This window comes from Pagrus pagrus (assembly GCF_965226575.1).
Source record: "Pagrus pagrus genome assembly, chromosome: 2".
NCBI lineage: Eukaryota > Metazoa > Chordata > Actinopteri > Spariformes > Sparidae > Pagrus > Pagrus pagrus.
In genome coordinates this window covers 23,778,652-23,797,168 of record NC_140186.1, presented here as the reverse complement: position 1 = coordinate 23,797,168, position 18,517 = coordinate 23,778,652, and the positions used below count along the sequence as shown (strand labels likewise).

The 18,517-nt window shown below is 41.8% G+C and overlaps 2 protein-coding genes across 3 annotated transcripts; one reads left to right on the top strand and one right to left on the bottom strand.

Annotated features, from left to right (window-relative positions):
• Positions 1–3,685: 3,685 nt before the first annotated feature.
• On the top strand, positions 3,686–9,478 carry LOC311264184 (E3 ubiquitin-protein ligase TRIM7-like). The gene is made up of 7 exons (XM_084364838.1): positions 3,686–4,036; positions 5,911–6,006; positions 6,129–6,365; positions 6,439–6,461; positions 6,550–6,668; positions 6,748–6,935; positions 7,338–9,478. Exons 1-7 carry the CDS (start codon positions 3,812–3,814, stop codon positions 8,028–8,030), a joined length of 1,581 nt encoding a protein of 526 aa, XP_084220964.1. The 5' UTR covers positions 3,686–3,811; the 3' UTR covers positions 8,031–9,478.
• A 144-nt stretch (positions 9,479–9,622) lies between these two features.
• On the bottom strand, positions 9,623–17,022 carry LOC311264177 (long-chain fatty acid transport protein 1-like). Of its 2 annotated transcripts, XM_084364810.1 has the most exons (14): positions 16,857–17,022; positions 16,602–16,776; positions 15,400–15,538; positions 15,056–15,311; positions 14,644–14,811; positions 13,895–13,964; positions 13,617–13,708; positions 12,901–13,010; positions 12,575–12,784; positions 12,362–12,488; positions 11,308–11,445; positions 10,568–10,732; positions 10,314–10,460; positions 9,623–10,231 (listed from the first exon to the last, which is right to left on the bottom strand). In XM_084364810.1, the coding sequence occupies exons 2-14, from the start codon at positions 16,769–16,771 to the stop codon at positions 10,074–10,076; spliced, it is 1,950 nt and encodes a 649-aa protein (XP_084220936.1). In that variant the 5' UTR covers positions 16,772–16,776; positions 16,857–17,022; the 3' UTR covers positions 9,623–10,073. The 2 variants fall into 2 exon arrangements, with proteins under 2 accessions (XP_084220936.1, XP_084220935.1); XM_084364809.1 differs by having other exon boundaries at positions 10,314–10,732.
• Between the last annotated feature and the right edge of the window lie 1,495 nt (positions 17,023–18,517).

Sequence of the window (18,517 nt, the reverse complement as noted above, 5' to 3'; positions counted from 1 at the left end):
GACTGGACTCATCACACTGCAGCAACCAAGAAAGGTCAGAGCAGACTCCATCTGCTGAGGAAGCTCAGGTCCTTTGGAGCGCAGGGGCCACTCCTGACAACTTTCTATGACTCTGTGGTGGCATCAGCCATTTTCTATGGAGTAGTCTGCTGGAGCAGCAGCATCTTGGCAGCAGGCAGGAAGAGACTTGACAAACTTATCAAGAAGGCCAGCTCCATCCTGGGATGCCCTCTTGACCCAGTGCAGGTGGTGGGAGAGATCAGGATGATGGATAAGCTGTCATCGCTGCTGGTGAAGGAGTCCCACCCCCTGCAGGTCACTTTCACAGCACTGGGCAGCTCCTTCGGCGATAGACTGATACACCCCAAGTGTGTGAAGGAGAGGTATCGCAGGTCCTTCCTTCCTTCCTCCTGCTGTTAGACTGTACAACCAGCACTGCTCCCAGTAGACCTCACATGTGTACTGTGCAATAAAAAACTCTACACATATCCATATACATTTTGGTTTGCACTAACTGGACAATTTTTAATACCCTTATTTATTATTTATTATTTATTATTTGTAAATAAAGATACCACACTGTTTATAATTAAACTGTTCATATTGTAAATACTGTGTATATACAAGTCAATTCATTTTCTTATCTTCTTATTATATTGTTTATTTTTTACTTTTTATTATTGTTTATTGTAATTTCTGTCCTTTGGCTGCTGTGACAAAGAAATTTCCCCATTTGCGGGACAAATAAAGGAATTCTGATTCTGATTCTGAGTCTGATAAATACAGGCTTTCTTTTCAGTTAAGCATGAATGAGAGTATGAGAGTGAGATTAAAAGTGTACAGGCCCCAAATAATAAGGAAAATCAAGGATAAGATTATTAGTTAGTTTGCTCAGTTAGCTGTGCAGCTTGTGGTCCGGACTGCGAGCTACAAGTGGTTTTATGAAAAAGAATGAGCCAGGGCTAGCAGGTTAGCATGCTAACTTCAGTAGAGATCTCTGTAACACAGCACATAGATGTCTTTGATATAATGTCAAGACTCATATCTTCACATTATGTTGCTGGTTTTAGTTATTTTTTAGTTTATGTTTTCAACCAAAATTCTTACATATTGTACCTTTAATGTAACAAATAAGACATTAATATAATAATCAAGTTACAAGACACTAACAGACATTTCCCAAACCGGCATTTTCTTGAACATGTCCACATCTTTCAGTCACCAGGAGGCTTATGCAACTTTAGATGAGCTTTCAGATATTCAGATAATCACGAAAAGATAAACGGAGCGCCCTGCTTCACATGACTGAATCTCAAACACCATCTCTGCAGGCTTTCCTGAGAAGTACCTGTGTTCTTTGGAGTTAAGGTGACAGGTGGGCTTCCCTCCAATTCTCTGCTGTTTCCCTGTCATCAGTTTTTATCACTCTCTCTCCACCTGTTTCTCACATGTCACTTCATCGCGACACGGATTTATGCTGGCAGTCAATACTCGAGACAAACGTGGCAATCAAGTACAATCAAGATGCTTTGTATCGGCTGATTTTCAAAATATCAAAAAAGACAAATGGAAGGATGTTTAGTTCTAGCACTTCACCATTTCTCTACTCTGAGCTCAGGCCACAGAATCAATGTTCTGGGAAGGATGTGACTTAAATGTCAAGTGGCACAAGCCAGAATCAGCTGCTGTAATTGAGCAAACTGATGACAGAGCTGCACAGTCGAGAGGGAAAATTATGCGCTGCCACTGGTGAACCACTTTTAAGAGCGATGCAGTGAAGCCTTAAACTTCTCCACACACCACCATTGTCATCACCATCAAAGTCTTTAAAAGTCTTCACGTCAGAGGAGAGACACACTGTCAGGATAACTGGAGCAGAGAAAGAAGGGAACAAAAGCTCTTCTCATGAAACAAGTCTGTAATACTGTGATGTGTTTCATCTTGTCTCAGGCAGTGTGTGACTACCTGCTGCTCAGGTGCTCAGCGGCAGATATCGTGTCTGATAATGGAGGTTTGCACGTGCACACAATCATGCATGTTTATAAGCACCTGTATAAACAGTGCAGACATAGAGAAGCCTACATATGAGAACCTGCATGAGTAAAGGAAGCTTTGAAGCCAGGTGGCCATGCACACAGGTTTCACTATCAGTATACATCTAGTTATGATTATCTTTGATTAAAACCCTTTCATACATTTCATTTAAAAAAACAAACAACAAAAAATCAAAACAAACAAACAATGGAACGAATATTTCTGAGCTTCTTTAATCATTAACAACAAGACTGAGTTGCTTTTGTGCAAGTAACCACACGCTTCTTAAATTATGAGCATCATTTAAAGTAACAATCTACATGAATTTGTCTGACATTGAGTCATAAGTCTCTTTTTATGGACAAGAGTTATATGAAAACTACCAAAACAAAACATCTGGCATATAAATAATACAAAACATTTTTTAAATAAAATAAAGAATGTTTATTTGTAATTTTTGTCAAAGAAAGAAAGAAAGAAAGAAAGAAAAGCTAGCAACATGGCTACTGTCCAAACAAATAACTGCAAGAATCCCAATATGACCAAGAAACCTGGATCTCAGTAGTGTGAAATGGCAAACACCAGATTGTTTCAGGCAAGTTTTGTTACTTACTGGTCTGGTAGAAAGAATACCAGTTTAGAACCATCTCAAGTCCTGGTGGTAGTAAGGGGAAGCACATATCAGCGAGGGAACGGACATCGGAGCACTGTCCATCAAGTGAATGCCCGTCTGTTCGCTCTTGTTTTACCTCGGTTTCTATCACTCTCCCTTTTCATCTTCTTTGCCTCCTCCATCAGCAGGGTTGTGATCCTTTTGCAGTGCAGAGTTTCCATAGTTACTCCAGTTGTTCCCGCGTTACCTGGGGATAGTGACCTGGTCAAACAGTGCCTCTTCCTGTTTTGGTTGCATAATACCAGACGTGCTTCCTTTGTAAGGAAGTTAACAGCTTTTGTTAGCCTGTTAGGTCACATATTAACCATGTATCACCTGACCTGTTGCAAATTGAGACTAAACAGATTAAATGTCATTATTTCACTTAGAGCTGCCATTCAATGAAATGTGATTCATCTGTCAAAGGTGATCTGCCCTGTATGGGCTCTGGATCTAAGCAGCTCAAAATGTTAAAGGCCGACGAAACTGGATCCATTTAACATAACTCAGGCCTGACATACGGTACATGCAGTACTACTGTGTGCCTCCAAACTGACCCACTTGCAGACATTCTCAGCCTTGCCATTAAAGCATACCGTCATTTAAAACTTGATGTGAAAAGTGAAATCGTGAACTTGGCACATTACATACGCGTCACACATCTAAACTACAAAATGTCATCAGGACCCAAATTAATCCTTATTTCTCCCTGAAAAATTGAAAAATAAGCCTCTGAATCAAAGAAGTGTTTCAGCTGTAGGGGAGGGAAGCACAAAAATAACAAGCAATGGCACGACTTTAGCCTTAGGATCTGAGAATCTACCGCAAATCACAGGGTCATGAAAGTCAAACTGACACTACAGAGTGATGTACGGCTTCATCTGGTGAAGGCATGTTGGCTGAGTTTCAAGTTTGAGAAGGAGCAAGTAAGCAGATCTGTCCACAGATACATCCAGACGGCTGTATGGCAACTGCACATACAGCACTGACACCAACACACATGAACACACTGCTCCTCCCCTGTTCTTCTGCTCTCCCGTGTTCCCTCTCTTCATCTGTTTCATACAGACTGGCTGCTTCGCTCTGACCACACTAACTTCAAATCTGGAGGCTCCGACCCCCACCATGAGCTGCCAGTCCTCTCTCCCTGTGAAACGCACTGGAGCAGAGGCAGAAGGCCTCGCCTTGCCTCCCTGGTCAGTCGACTCTCCGGAGCGGTGTGAGGAACATGGAGAGAGCCTGTCTCTGTTCTGTTTGGATGACCTGGAGCCTTTATGTAAACAATGTGCAGCTGTGAGCCACGGAGGACACAGAGTGTACCTCCTGACTGAGGCTGCAACTGACTGCAAGGTAGGAATCAAGCACCGCAACTCCGACTCCAAAACATCTGGACTGTATTGAAAACATAACTTCTACAATTTAAAGAGCAATATGTAAGAATTGTAGTTTTAAACATTCAAAATAATTAACTAAAATGATCAACAGAATGTTTGGACATAGCAGTGTTGAATTTAGATAAAGACATTAATTTATTGTGTTGCAGAGATATCTACTAAAGTATAATGCTAACTGGGTAGACCAACACTACACCGGCAGTCTAGCTAGCTGCACTGCTAACTGAGCTAACTAGCTAATAGTAACTACAGTCATGGAAAGGATCTAGTTAGCTGCAGTTAGCAGTTACTCTGGTGATATGCTGCCCCTACTTGTTGGCAGTATGAATTCAACAGGTAGCCAATTCTTACATATTGCACCTTTAACATAGTTAATTGAGCCCTTGAGAAAGTATTATTGTGATATTGAATCAATGCAATTATTTTCCAGCTACAAATCACATTCTGAATGATCTCTTTGTATTATTTGTAGTCATAAGACCTCCTATTACATATTTGTTTGTCCAGTTGGAGTAAAACAAAAACAATTTTCTTATCAAATGGTCTCATTTAAATATGTCTATGGTGCGATACGTGAGAGTTGGCCACCTGTTGAATTCAATTATTGAACACAATTGTGGGCAGGATATAACCAGAGTAAGAGCCAACTGCCACTAATTGTAGCTGCCAGTAGCTATTTAGCTGGTTAAGCCATGCAGCGAGTGGTCCAGACTGGGAGCTCAGAGCACCAGGGGACTGTTGGTGTTTACCATGACCGGGCAGGGCTAGCTGGTTATCATGCTAACTTCAGTGTCTGTGCAACATATTTTAGATCATTTATTACGTTTTTTTCAACTTACATTCTTACATGCGCCTTTATGTTGGCTCAACAACTAAAAATATCTTGTATTTTACAAGAAAATTAATTATCAGAGAGAAGTCAGGACAAAATAACATATTTCCGTGTAGATTTATGTATTCTTTCATATCACATGAATCACCTTGTGAGCCCCCAACATTTATCTTGCTATAGCTTTGAGAGGACCACTAAAGTAAAAGCGCAGAAACAGGCTTATTTATTCCTCCACTGAAATCAATCCAGCATCATGCTGAAGGATTGGACACAGACAGAGCAGCTGGCAGGAATTCACAGTTTCCCTCAAGGACACTTCAGCAGGGCAGATGATTGCCAACAAAAGTGCTTGAATGCTGGTTTTCCATTCAGAGCTGTCCCGCTGCCACAAAAACAAACCAACCAGGAGCACACAGACATGAAGTAATAGCAGAGCGCTCAACAACACAGGCTCTTCCAAGATTTGAACCCTATTTTTTTGCTAAAGGGGGCATCTCAAGACTGTTGCGTACTTTTTCATTAACATGCATCCTGTAACCACAGCAGGCAGAGATTTAAACAAGGAGGCAGTCAGGCATTTTTTCATGCCCTGTAAATATTCATTTTCCTGCCCAAACAGATGCCGCCTTGTGTTAATCCAAGATTAGTTTATGCAGGCGGAATTTAGAGCGACTTTTAAAGAGGCACCGAGCTGAAAACTAAACTAATTACTGCTGCTATCATCATGTCACAAATGCATGTTTAGTTCTCATAGGATGAGACACACACACACACACACACGCACACCCACATACACACAGGTTGAAATGTCCTTGTTGAAACTACCACCCTCCGACCTCCAAGTGTACAAAAAACTTGACTGACCATAACAAAATGACTTTATCATGATGAATGATGATCTGCAAATCAACTAATAACTGGCTTTTGGCTCAACTGTGCTGGGTCCAACAGATACAAATGGAGCGTTGGTATGATGTAATTCTCCTTTTGGCCACTAGGAGGAGCTCAGACCTTCACTAAATGTGCTGAAGAAGAAGATGGTTCAGTTTGAGAAAGTCACACAGACCTGTGAACATGCATCCAGACATAACCAGGTACAGGTTGCGACTGCCAAACGAAAAATCTGTCTGAAAAGTTCAGGTGCATTCCTAAATGTTCGACTGGTTCACTCCAACTGCTTCGCCCACTCTTTCCTCGCTTTTTCTTCTCTTCCCAGACTGAGGCCAGACTCACAGAGGAGCACATGAGAAGGGAATTTGAGAGTCTTCACCAGTTTTTGAGGGAGGAGGAAGCAGCCAGGCTTCTTGCTCTCAGGGTGAAACAGGAGGAGAAGAAGAGAGGGGCAGAGGAGAGGATAGACAGAATGAATCAGGGGATAAAGGCTCTGGAAGAGAAGATCCAGCTGACTGAAGAGGAGCTTGATGCAGGAGGAGATGGAGTTAAATACTTAGAGGTAACATCAATGAGTCAATGACTGGGAGATGTCTGTGTTTAAAACACTAACCATAGAAATTCTTTATTTACAGCGCTACCAGGACACGATGAACAGGTATGTCTGGATATTATTCACATACAAACACATACATGTGCAAATACAACTGTCTAACTGTCTGCATGTTTATAATTGTCTGCTGCAGTACGTGGACAGATAGCAGGGAGCCACAGACGGTTTGCAGTCCTCTAATAGATGTAGCCAAACACCTGGGTAACCTCCAGTATGCCGTGTGGGAGAAGATGAAACACATCGCTCCGTACAGTCAGTCTCCTACACTTCCTGTTCCCTTCCTCCCTGCTCCCTCTTTCAGTCCCTCTGACCTACTTTTTGTATCTTCCAGCTCCAGTGACCCTGGATCCCAGGACAGCTGGCCAGTCTCTGAGAGTATCCTCTGAGTTAAACACTGTCCATATCAACCGTGGAGCCTCACAGGATGTTGCAGTTCCAGCAGACCCTGAACGTTTCCCTTATTCCTGCATCCTGGCGAGGGAGGGCTTTGACTCAGGAGTGCACTGTTGGGATATCGAGGTATTCACATACATAACAACAAGCTATAATTATTGGGTAATATTGTCAGTTTAAAGATAAAATGTGTCAAAATGTTTTATTAAAATGTTGAACACAGAGAAGGAAGGAAGTAAAACTTTAACACTTAACCTCTTCTTTGACAATGAAGACAACAACTCCCATGATCAGCTACTTCTCTCACTTTTTGTGTGAACAAACCCCCCCTCCCCTCTTTATGAAGACTGGATTTAAATTTTTGCCCTAGAGTGTCCTCATCATGTATTTGTGTATCACCAGATAGCAGCCATATATTGATTTTATTTACTCTAAAATGTTGGTATACAGTAGGTGACAGCCTCATTTATCCAGCATCAAATGGAAGCATATAAGTTGTCCAATCTTTGTCCCTATTGATTTCAACAGGTTGGTGACACCAATAACTGGACAGTTGGTGTGGCTGCTCAGTCAGTGTCCAGAGGGACATTGCTTGAGGCCTGTCCAGAGGCAGGACTCTGGTGTATCAGCCTGCAAGATGGCGAGTACCGAGCTCTGACCACTCCCGCTAAAGCCATAGATCGCGACAACTCACACCGACTTAGCAGAGTCCGTGTGAGGCTGGACTGGGATGTAGGGACGCTGGATTTCATCGACATTGATACTGAAACACATCTTTTTACTTTTAGACATAACTTTACTGAGAAAATGTACCCATACTTTGAGAGTCTAGCGTTCTGTGGGGGCCTTTCTGTGTTGGCACAGAAAGTGAATGTCAGTGTGGGGTCAGATTGCATCTCTATGGGAGACACTGATATCACCGAAGAGGATCAGACGATAAAAAGTGAATCTTGCACTGAGGGAGACATTAACACTGCGTCGACTAACAGCAGCAGCAAGATGTCCGAGCGCAGACATCTGACTGAAAACAAAAACTCAACAATTTGTTCTGTGAGAGAGGAGAAGGCAACCAAACATCAGAGACGAGCCACGAAGGATCAGCTCATTAAAACAAAACCCACTGGAAATCAAAAGACAAAAGACAACAGACCTGCTGCCAAAAAACAGAGCAGCAAGTTCAACGTCAACTACCATGTCTCACTGAACAGAGCTCTAAACTAGGGATACACCATGTTTTTTTTTCAGTCAGTATGATTATTTAAGTTCATAACCTGTAGTTTATTCGCACCTGAGGGTACGAAAGGCTAAAGTGTAATGAGCAAAGATGGATGATTTAATATCCATTGCTTGATAATTTATAGGGCCGATATATATTGTGCGTCATTACTCTAAACGACAGCAATAATCAATCTGGCAATCAATCACAAACAAATCCAAATGAATGATTTTAATAATCTGGTTTCTTATACTTGTGATAGGCCTAAATAACACGAACCTTAAAGCCATAATAACTTAAAAGGCCATCTTTTACATTTATACAACCTGTTCTTAGTTTTAAGTCATGCTAGTGGCAGGCTAGCCACTGAAATATCTCAACAACTATTGGATACATTGCCATGATGATTTTCACAGACGTTCATGGTCCCCAGAGGATGAATCCTGATGACTTTTCCTCTAGTTCTGAGGTGTGTTGGGCTTAGAATGAAATGTCTCAACTAGCCTATTGGATAATTTGCCATGTTATTTGAGATATTCAGGTTTTCAGGAAGAACTGTAATTATTTTGGTGATCCCTTGACTTTACATTAAGCTTCATCGGGTCGATATTTAAAGCAGCATTATGTAACTTTTTGACCTTAAAATAACAGCTTCAAAGTCATTTCAATGGTCTTGTAACAGGGTGAATGGTGTCTCTCACTTGTTTCTGCACTGTAACTTCAGTGAGAGGGTAGGGTCACAGCGTTACATACATGTTTACTTCAACATACAAGTTTTCAACACATTACATTGTTATGACGTAATCAGTTTTGTTTGTAGTTCGCCTACGTTACATCTGACAAACTGTTACAGACCTGGGATTTGCATTTACAACAGTGGTGTTGCACTCAGAAACTGTGGGGGGTGCCAAATTGCACAAAATGTCAATTTCTACATAATGTTGCTTTAAATTTGTCCAACACTTCATGTTTAATGCCAATTAGCAAATGTTAGCATGCTAACACACTAAACCAAAGTGGGGAACATAGTTAACATTGTACCTGCTAAACATCAACATGCTAGAATTGTCATTGTGAGCGTGTTAGCATACTGAGGTTAGCATTTAGCTCAAAACATTGCTGTCTAAGTACAGTTGCCAACATAGACGTACTCTTTGTTTTGTTGATATATTTTAGATTTGAATTTACTGCATTTTGTTTCTAAGGAGTGAGATGAAAATATATATTTGCTGTGTGTTTTTAAAAAGGTATTTAAAAGGTACAGATACATCCACTGAAATTGTACTATATCCCAACAACAGAGGCTAAGAGCTCATGTCTGGCATAGTTTCAGCTCCATTTGTCCTGTTTTTGTTTTTTTAAAGTGAAGATTATTATTGTGGTCTACTGTTTAAATGTCAGCAACTGCCATGGGCTTTTCTTTGATTAAAGTAGACATATTATGCTTTTTTGATTTCCTTTTTTTTCAGTGTGTTATAAAGGCTCTTGTGCATCCACACCAACAGAAGCTCCTGTCTCCCACAGAAAACACTCATCCTGAAACGCCTCGTCAGTAGTCCAGCCTTTAATTCTGTGACTTTGTGACATCACACTATGTCACCATGTCAGACATTCGCATAATTTATCCCTCCTGGCTAGTCTGGCATGTGAGAATTTATTTAGCACAGCTGCTCTGTTGTTATAAGTGGTGCTGGCTCAGGCATGTGTGAGCTAACCAATCAGAGCAGACTGCATATTTAGGAAGTGGGGCCTTAAAGAAACAGGAGCTAAAACAGAGCTTTTCACAGGGAGACAGTCTCCTTTAAAAGATTTTTATTGGATATGGAATAACACTGTACTGTGCAATGTAAGAAAAATGCATTACATTTGATTTTAAAAAAATTAAAAAAAGTTTATTATTGCAAAAAACAGCAATATAGAAAATGTCCACATCAGTATTCAGAGGGATGTAGTTGTTACGAAGTCTGTGTTTTCTTTTATCTTTCTTTCCCCTTCGAAACACACACTACCCTCTTCAACAGTCTGTATCTTCTCAGCCTCCTCCTGTCTCATAGACATGCTCTCCCCTCCATGATGGCACTATATAGTTCATCAGTAACAGCCTCGTAACGCCCGGCTCGACTGTTCAGAAAATAAATCTCTTCACTCGAGTCTTGTGGCTTGTATCCTTCCCTCTGCAGCCGTGTCTTCTGGATTTTGAAGGTGCCTGAGGACGAAAGTGGAAAATGAAGTTCATGTGTGACTTTTTCACGTGTATGGGTTTGCACGTCCTTGCATCAGTGTCTCACCTGTAGTGTCGACAGATGGCATGAGCCGGAGGAAGACGGGCCGTGCGTAGGAAGGCAGCGCTTTCTGTACAGCAGGCAAGAACGCATCGAGGTCAAACTGGCCTCCTGCGTGAGCGACTGCTGCCATACCGGCCTTTCCCTCCACACCTGCATACACACAGACAGGTGAGGTAATGAACAGACTATACTATGATGTAACGCCCTCATTAAGCCCTTAATCTTTTTTTTCCCATCCCGTCTCGTCTGATTTCTACCTGGTACTGATACTCCGTAGACAGCTACATCAGTGTGTCCCAGCAGGCCGCTGAGGACTCCCTCCACCTCTGTGGTGGAAACGTTCTCCCCTCGCCATCGAAACGTGTCGCCGCTGCGGTCCCTGAAATAAATGTAGCCATATTCATCCATCACCAGCACGTCACCTGAGAGACAGACAGGAACAGGCAGAGAGGGAAATAATAATAAAAATCATCATCATCATCATCCCTGGAGGGGATCATAGAGTAGAAGTAGTAATGATGAGTCACCAGTACATTTTTGACTTTGATATGATGTGATGGTGATTCATAAGAAACAGTTAACGAATCTTTGTGTAAATGTCGCGATTGTGGCAAGGTAACGTCTCCTGTGCAATGTCCTCAGTATGTCTGTGGGTACTACTGTCTTCTGTGTTTCTGAAGTGGCTCTGTGAGTTAGGCAGTTCACTTCAAGAGTTAAATAAACTGTCTCATCTCTATTAATCATCATTAATGTTTTTTTTTGTTTTATTTTATCACTCATAGGGAGCTGGAACCTATCCCAGAATGCACTGAACGAAGGTGTGAAACACTATGAACAGGTTCCCAGCAAGTCACCACAGACAGTGAATCATTTAATTGCAATTTAAAGTCCCCAGTCCAGCTGTCTTATACAGTTTGTCTTCAGACTGTGGGAGGAAACATTCATGAACCCAGACAGGCAAACCTCATTATTGTGACTGTGACTGAGTGAAACATACCTGAGACATAAGCAGAGTCTCCCATCTTAAAGACATTGTGAACTATTTTCTTGTTGGTGGAATCCTGATCGACGTAGCCGTCGAATCTCCTGAGAGGATCGGTGCGATTGATGCGACCCACTAACATACCTGGCTCACCTGCAGAGAGAGAGACATATGAGAGAAGAGAATATAGATCTTTTTGATTCATTTACAACATTTGATTATACCTGAAGTTAAGGGAAAAGACAACGCCACTCTCCTTCACAGACCTATGAAGGTAAGTCTCACCCCTTTCTCTCCTGTTCTCACAACTCTCCCCCACAAACCCCTGTTGCTCTCCTCTCTCCCCTCTCTCGCAGTGAACACTTCAGCCTCACAGCAAGAAGGTCCTGATTTGATCCCCAGTCATCCCCAGTACCCAAAAGTTATAATTGAGTAAAAGTAAAGTTTTAAAATTTTACCTTGGTAAAGATGAAAGTCACCCATACAAATAATATTTTAGTTAAAGTCTTAGAGCAACTGATATTAAATGTGAAATGAAACACATACTGCCTATGGCAGAAATACTGTCATCATCATTGGAGAAGAAAGCAGGTATTTTGGATTAAAAGCAGCGGACACTGAGATCATCACGGCCCACGGTGTCTTTCCACCATCCAATCTGACCAGCTGGACCGCCCCAGGGTAGAAGAGAGTTTGAATAAGAGCCATGCTAATCCAGCTTAGTTTAAGGCTGCTCCTGGTTAATGTCCGGTCACAGGAAAAGGAAATGGAAAGAAGTGGGACTCAGACTGGACTAACACTTCTTCTCATTCCCTTCAGAAGATTTATCCTCACGCATAGTCTCGACCTCCTTGTTGCTAAATGCTCCAGCGACACCGCAACTCTGTCCATCCCTCTGCTCGACCACCAATCATCGCACTGAACACGACCTTCATCCTGCCTATCCCCAATCCTCGAGCCACCCCAAATAAAACTACTTTTATGCTTACACCTGAATATTCAGTAAGAAAGACCACCATCTTTGTCAGTGAATATCCTGTAGTGACTTTGTGTGTGTGTGTGTTCTCACCAGGCTGACAGGGTATACAAAGTCCCTTTGAATCCCTGAGCAGCTCTCCGTTCTCCTCCTGCATCCTGACCAGTCTGATGGGGTAAAAGCTGGGCAGGATGCGACTGTTGAAGCCACACGCCCCCACCTGGACATGAAAGACAAGTACATGAGGCAGGATACACTTTGGAAAATGCTTCATTCTACCTTGAAGTTGTTTAAAGCGACACGCACCTTTCCATCTATGTTGATCAGGCTGCAGTTGCACTCGGTGGCTCCATAAAATTCCCCGACACGTCGTATTCTGAATCTCCGGACAAACTCTTCCCACACAGAGGGACGCAGGCCGTTACCCAAAGCAACACGCACCTGGTGAAGGGCTTCAGACGAGCGGACCGGCTGGGCCAACAGGTAACGACAGACCTCACCTATGTATAGAATCACCTGGACACACAGACAAAGGACAGAACAGGTGTTTTTTAGTGTTGGTTGAAAAGAAGCAGTGGGACAACTGTCTGCAGCCGGACACTCGTCACTGTTTGGTGGCAGTGTGTACTCACGGTGCACTTGTGTTTGACACAGTCATCCCAAAAGCGAGTAGCTGAGAACTTCCTCCTGATGACAACGGTCAAACCAAAGAGCAAACACTGGCCTACACCCATGACGGTACCTGCAAACATTCATATCTTCAATATGTACATGCAGACAACTACTATACAACTACATTACTACAGCAATGAGGATGTGTTATTGGGATGAGTGTGATGATATTTTCAGTAATAACAGCAACAGCGTTACATGTTCTGTTTAAGACACTGTTGACATGATATGTGTAGTGTGGTGGTCAGCCGATGGTGTTGTTTTAAAGGCCAATATAAAAACAATAGTTTGGAGCAGCAAACAGCCAAACATTGATAAATTGGAAGTATACATTTAAGTCAAAGTTAAAAAAATATATAGCTTAATACATATATCAGTCTGGAACAGGACATCAAACTAAACATCAAACATTTAGATGAGAGGTATTTTATTTGTTGACCTATTATTATTGTCTGCATCCTCTCCAGGAAGGCTCCTCCTCCGCTTTCTTAACATTTACTCCCTTGGAACAATGACGGGGGTTGCGTTAGCCACTATTGGTAACAATCGGCATTGGTCAAACTGATTAACTGGTCGACCTCTGATGTAGTGAGGTAAATCTGTCACTGAATATACAACTATATGTCTTGTTAAAGAAAGGGGGAAAACAGAGACGTGCGAATGGAGTGAGGCCTACCTGCAGAGTGATACAGGGGAAGGCAGTTGTAGAGGATGTCATCATTACACAGCCCAAAGGAGTGGAAACCAAAAGAGGCGATGCGATAATACCTGACAAGAAAGACCCAGCAACACCAGATCTCAGCACAAAATCCTCCATAGGTTGATAAAATCGTTAATTAATGTACAACATTCGTAGCACTCATCTGACAACGAAAAATTAGATACAGGGTTGCAAAAATAGTTTCTGTCAGATATTATGTTCCCTCTATGGACTGAACAAGACATTGTTCTCACCGGCTGTGCACCACTACAGCTGCCTTCGGCATTCCTGTTGTTCCAGAAGTGTAGATGTAGAAAAGTCTGTCTGCATGGTGAGACAGGAGAAGATGGGTATTAGGAGCTGAATTTTTGAAGGGAATGTAGGGTATTCTTTTTCACTGTCAGGCTTAGTCTTTTGTTTATATGCCAATGTTTCACATGTGTGGTATGCACCCCGACACCTTCGCCATTCCTCTACAGGTTTCTGTCTCTGCCCCCAAACCCTCTGGATGTCTGACAGGCTGTGCAAGCAAAGACTTGAAGGGTAGTAGCTTAGGTATGCCATGTGATAACAAAGATAAAAATAAAAAAATAATACAGGGAAGCAAATCAATAAGAGAAAAGTTAATGCACAAATATATCTGCTAATAACTCAGTTTAGAAGTTTACAGTGAAACTCAAATGTACAATATCAAATAAAAACAAAGATATCTTTCACAATGCACTTAACTGTTGTATGACATATTATATTTCTTTGAAGTGAGTTGATGATTTGTTCGACAGTGGTGTGTGGTCATGTGCATGCACTATCAAGTGGATAAAATTTTAAAAGTAGACCAAAGAGAGTGAATCAAGGCAGCGAGCAGCTCACTCTGGCAGGCAAAGACTTGCTGAGGAAAAGACGGTGTTGCAATCCAAACTTTGTGATATGTAACATAAGCGCATGATATGGCAACAGAGCCGTACCCAAAACCCCCATCCACAAACAGTCCACAGGGCCTCACCATTGAATTCCTTCCTGGTTGTGTAGTGTGGTGGGTGTTTGGGTGAACCGTCCAGCAGGACGTCCAGGTTCTGAACTCGGAGGCCGTCGAGCTTCTCGTCATCGTCCCGCTCTCCACTGCTGAACAAAACCATGTCGGGCTGCAGAGAGCCGCTCACCTCTGACAACGCTGGGACACAATCAAAAGCGTTAGAAATGCAGAAGAAGAAAACGCATTTTTGCAATAGGAGAGCTTTAAACTTGCAGCCTGATTTAAAGGGTAACTCCACCAATTTTACACATAAAGTGTGTTTGCAGGTCTTGCGGAGCGCTACTGCATAAAGTAGTATAAAGTACTTTAATGTGTTAAATTGTTGGAGTTACCCTTTAATTATCTATCCACAATATCTCTATATTCTACAATGTGCTCCTACCTTCTCTCATCTCTGTCCCGAACACCATTGCCCGTGCACCAGACACACTGACACAGTGCAGCAGGGATTGCTGTCGGAGGTTGTAGTTGATGAGCGCAGCCTCTACGCCGATCGTAGCCAGACCCAGCCACAGAGCCACCACTAAAGGCTCGCTCTCCATGTACAAGGCCACCACGTCTCCCTCAGCCCACCCCTGTGCCAGCGCCCAGTGAGCCACAGCATGGCATCGCTCCTGCAGCTCCCTGAAACTCCAAACCTGGAATCAAATGAATATGGAAAGGTGAGTACGTTGAGTTTTGACAACACTACTGGTGATTTATTTGTAATCCCCAGTGAGTCCTCACCTCTCCTGTAGCCTCATAGATCAAAGCAGGTTTGTCTGGGTGCTTTGTCACCATCTGGGCAAACAGGGCAGGGATGGTGCTTCTATTTCGCAGATTGCGGTACATGGAAACCCTCACTCGCAGGATAACAACCAGACACCTTTCAGACAGAGAGGAGCAGAAAAAGTACGAGCGAGAATGAATTATCTCGTTATCTAGATAAAACATAATGAGATGATAAACCCATTATCACAAGAAAACAATAGTTAATTTCTTCTTCTAAGATTATTTAATTACACTAAGAAAAGGGAAATTTAAAATGTAAAATGATACATTGAAAATGTAAAGTGAGTATGTTAAAAAAAAGTTACATTTAGAACGCAAAAGCTTAAATTGAAACGCTCAAACTGAAAGCTTAAATTGTAGAGATGAAATTGAAAATGGCAACGGACATAAGACAAGGGAAACTCAGATATGTTCCTCAAAATGGGATACAGAAATCTTAAATACCCCCACCGCCCCTTCACCGAAGTATGTTTCCCACAGCAAAACGTAGCCATTTCCATGACGGCTCGCATCATCAATCTTTAGTAACTTTCAGCTGCTTGGAAATAAATCTTCCCTGTCTTCAGCGGGCGTGGGCGTGAAACATTTATCTGAGTACTCATGACAACCTGCTGAAATAACTACACCATAAATTTGTTGGTAAAAATCCAGGCTGAGGGTTAGTCAACATGTGTCTGTAGGCTACTGTATGTGGAGATGAAGTGGGAGCACAGTGTCTCTCAGCAAAGCGGATGGCCTTAACTGTATTGTTTTTCCATATCAGTTGTGTGTTGAGGTTTAACGATACTGACCACTGGAGGCTGTACACTTAATCACACTGTGAATGTGAGACTGAAAAATAAGCAAAAGCTGTAAAATATCAGTTTCATACTCTCTATTGGAAATATGTTGATTGAACCATTTATATTAAACATAAATATAAATATTTCTGTACCTTTGACATTGTAATTGGTAATTATAATAAGTAATTATAATAAGTTCTCTAATGATAAATTGAACACAGGTGATCTCGAGATAACAGTATTTAAAACTGTATTGCAAGCAGGCCGATCTCGGCTTCCACAGAAAATGTCAAAGAAATTAAAACAGGAATGGAGAAGACAGCACTGATGATGAGTCCGTGTCAAACATGACGCACGTGCACACAAACTACTCACATCAGGTCTCTTCTGATGGTGCGTAAAGCGACATGTATGAACTTCCAGGATCCCCCCCAGACCACACAGACCACCAGCCCTGCACACAGGCTGCCGAGCCAGGGGAGGGAGAGCAGCCCTGCCGCCCCAAACACACCGAGGCACACCATGACACCGCTCATCACACTCATGGTGTCTGTGGGGACACACACAGTGACTTCATGCGCAAAAACAATCATAACAACACAGAATTACGGTTTGAAAGAGGAGCCTTACCTGTCCAGGAATTTCAATCCAGAGCCACCAATAAAAAGTAAGATCAAACAGAAAGCAGCAACGGGCTCTGAAGCTTTCCTCCACAGGTCCAAAGAAGTGTCAGTAAAGTTTGTAGGGGCTCCGCAGTGTGAGCAGCAGCTCTAGGAGCCGTCAGGGGGAACAGTGCGTGATGGTGATGCGCAGCAGCAGAGTCAACTGAGAGCAGCGCAGGTTACAACTCATAAACTCTGCGTCACTGCAGCACCGTGTGAGTCATTACCCCGCGAGGACAACATGTCACGTCACATTTACACATTTATGAATTTGAATTTTATTTCAGAGTTACACTCAGAAGGCGTAGTAAGGCCTACTTTCTGTCAAAGAAGGCAAAAACTAGAAATAATATGTTCTTTATCAGATATTTTTTTTAAAAGTTACATCCTAACTTATAAGGTGTAACAAGCCAAATTATATGTCAAATTAGACAAAAACTATACGTAAGATTAAACAGTTATACCCTCATTATAAACTGTAAGACACCTAAATCATGCTGTAATTAAAAAAAACACACATATTGCCTCATTAGACCTAGAATGTACCACACATAGACACTGTTATACTGAACTACACCCACATTACAAACCAAATAGGAGATCCAAATACACTATTATGTACGATTTTAAAAGATCACACCATAATAAATTAAATGCAATGATGATTTATATGAATTAGATGCTATTTTACCCTTTCTACCAACTAATACATTAAACTCACTGAATGCCATGATCCTAGAGTGGCTTAGTTAGACAACATAGGCTGTAATTTGACAAAAGTAATGCCTTATTGATAATGGTCAGACAAAACACAGAGCTCAGAGGACAATGCATTTTTTTTCCTCACATACTTTCACTTTATTACAGGGGAATTTATTGCTAATTACAACCTTACAACTCTTGTTATACTTCCTCAGAGGTTAATATGTGACAAATTGCAAGAAAACCACCACAATAACCAAGTTGGTGTTTTAGCATTGGCTTGTAGCAAGAGCAGTCCACAGCAATGAAAGAGTGTTTTTTTTTTTGTTTTTTATTTATACAGTTTAAAGTTACAGGGACAACGCCTAGTGATAACATCTCTGTAAATTTGCCAGTTAAGCCAGCATGGCTAATTTTCAACTGCAGTCCCAGGGCAGTTGAAATAACAGTGATGGTAGACACACAAGTTGCATTGAAATGGAACAGCAATACTGTTCATCTAGCAAAGCACAGAAAGCAAGGAAAACAATATATACAAGAGAACATAAAACAAAGTATGGTTCAGTTACAGATGCTGTTGCAGCAGACAGTTTGCTCATTAAGCCCCAGCAAAACTCTATAGCAGTCCACAAACCCACTGCCACTAGTGCAACATTGGTTAATCTGAGCATTCATTTTATTCTCTCTGAATGTAACTATTTTTAAGCTGTGGGTAAAGCAAGAGCACTGGGACACGTTAGTCTGTGTAGCTTGGTCCGCTTTAATGTCTGTTTCAATAGTAGGACAAATGAACACTGACAACAAACGTGATATAAAATCACCACCACCACTCTTAAACATTGAAATGCCCCATATGTTGTAGTTTTATGGTACACCTTGATGGCAAACTTTATTGTGGAAGAAAAAGTTCTCAGCTCTGCTTTTGAA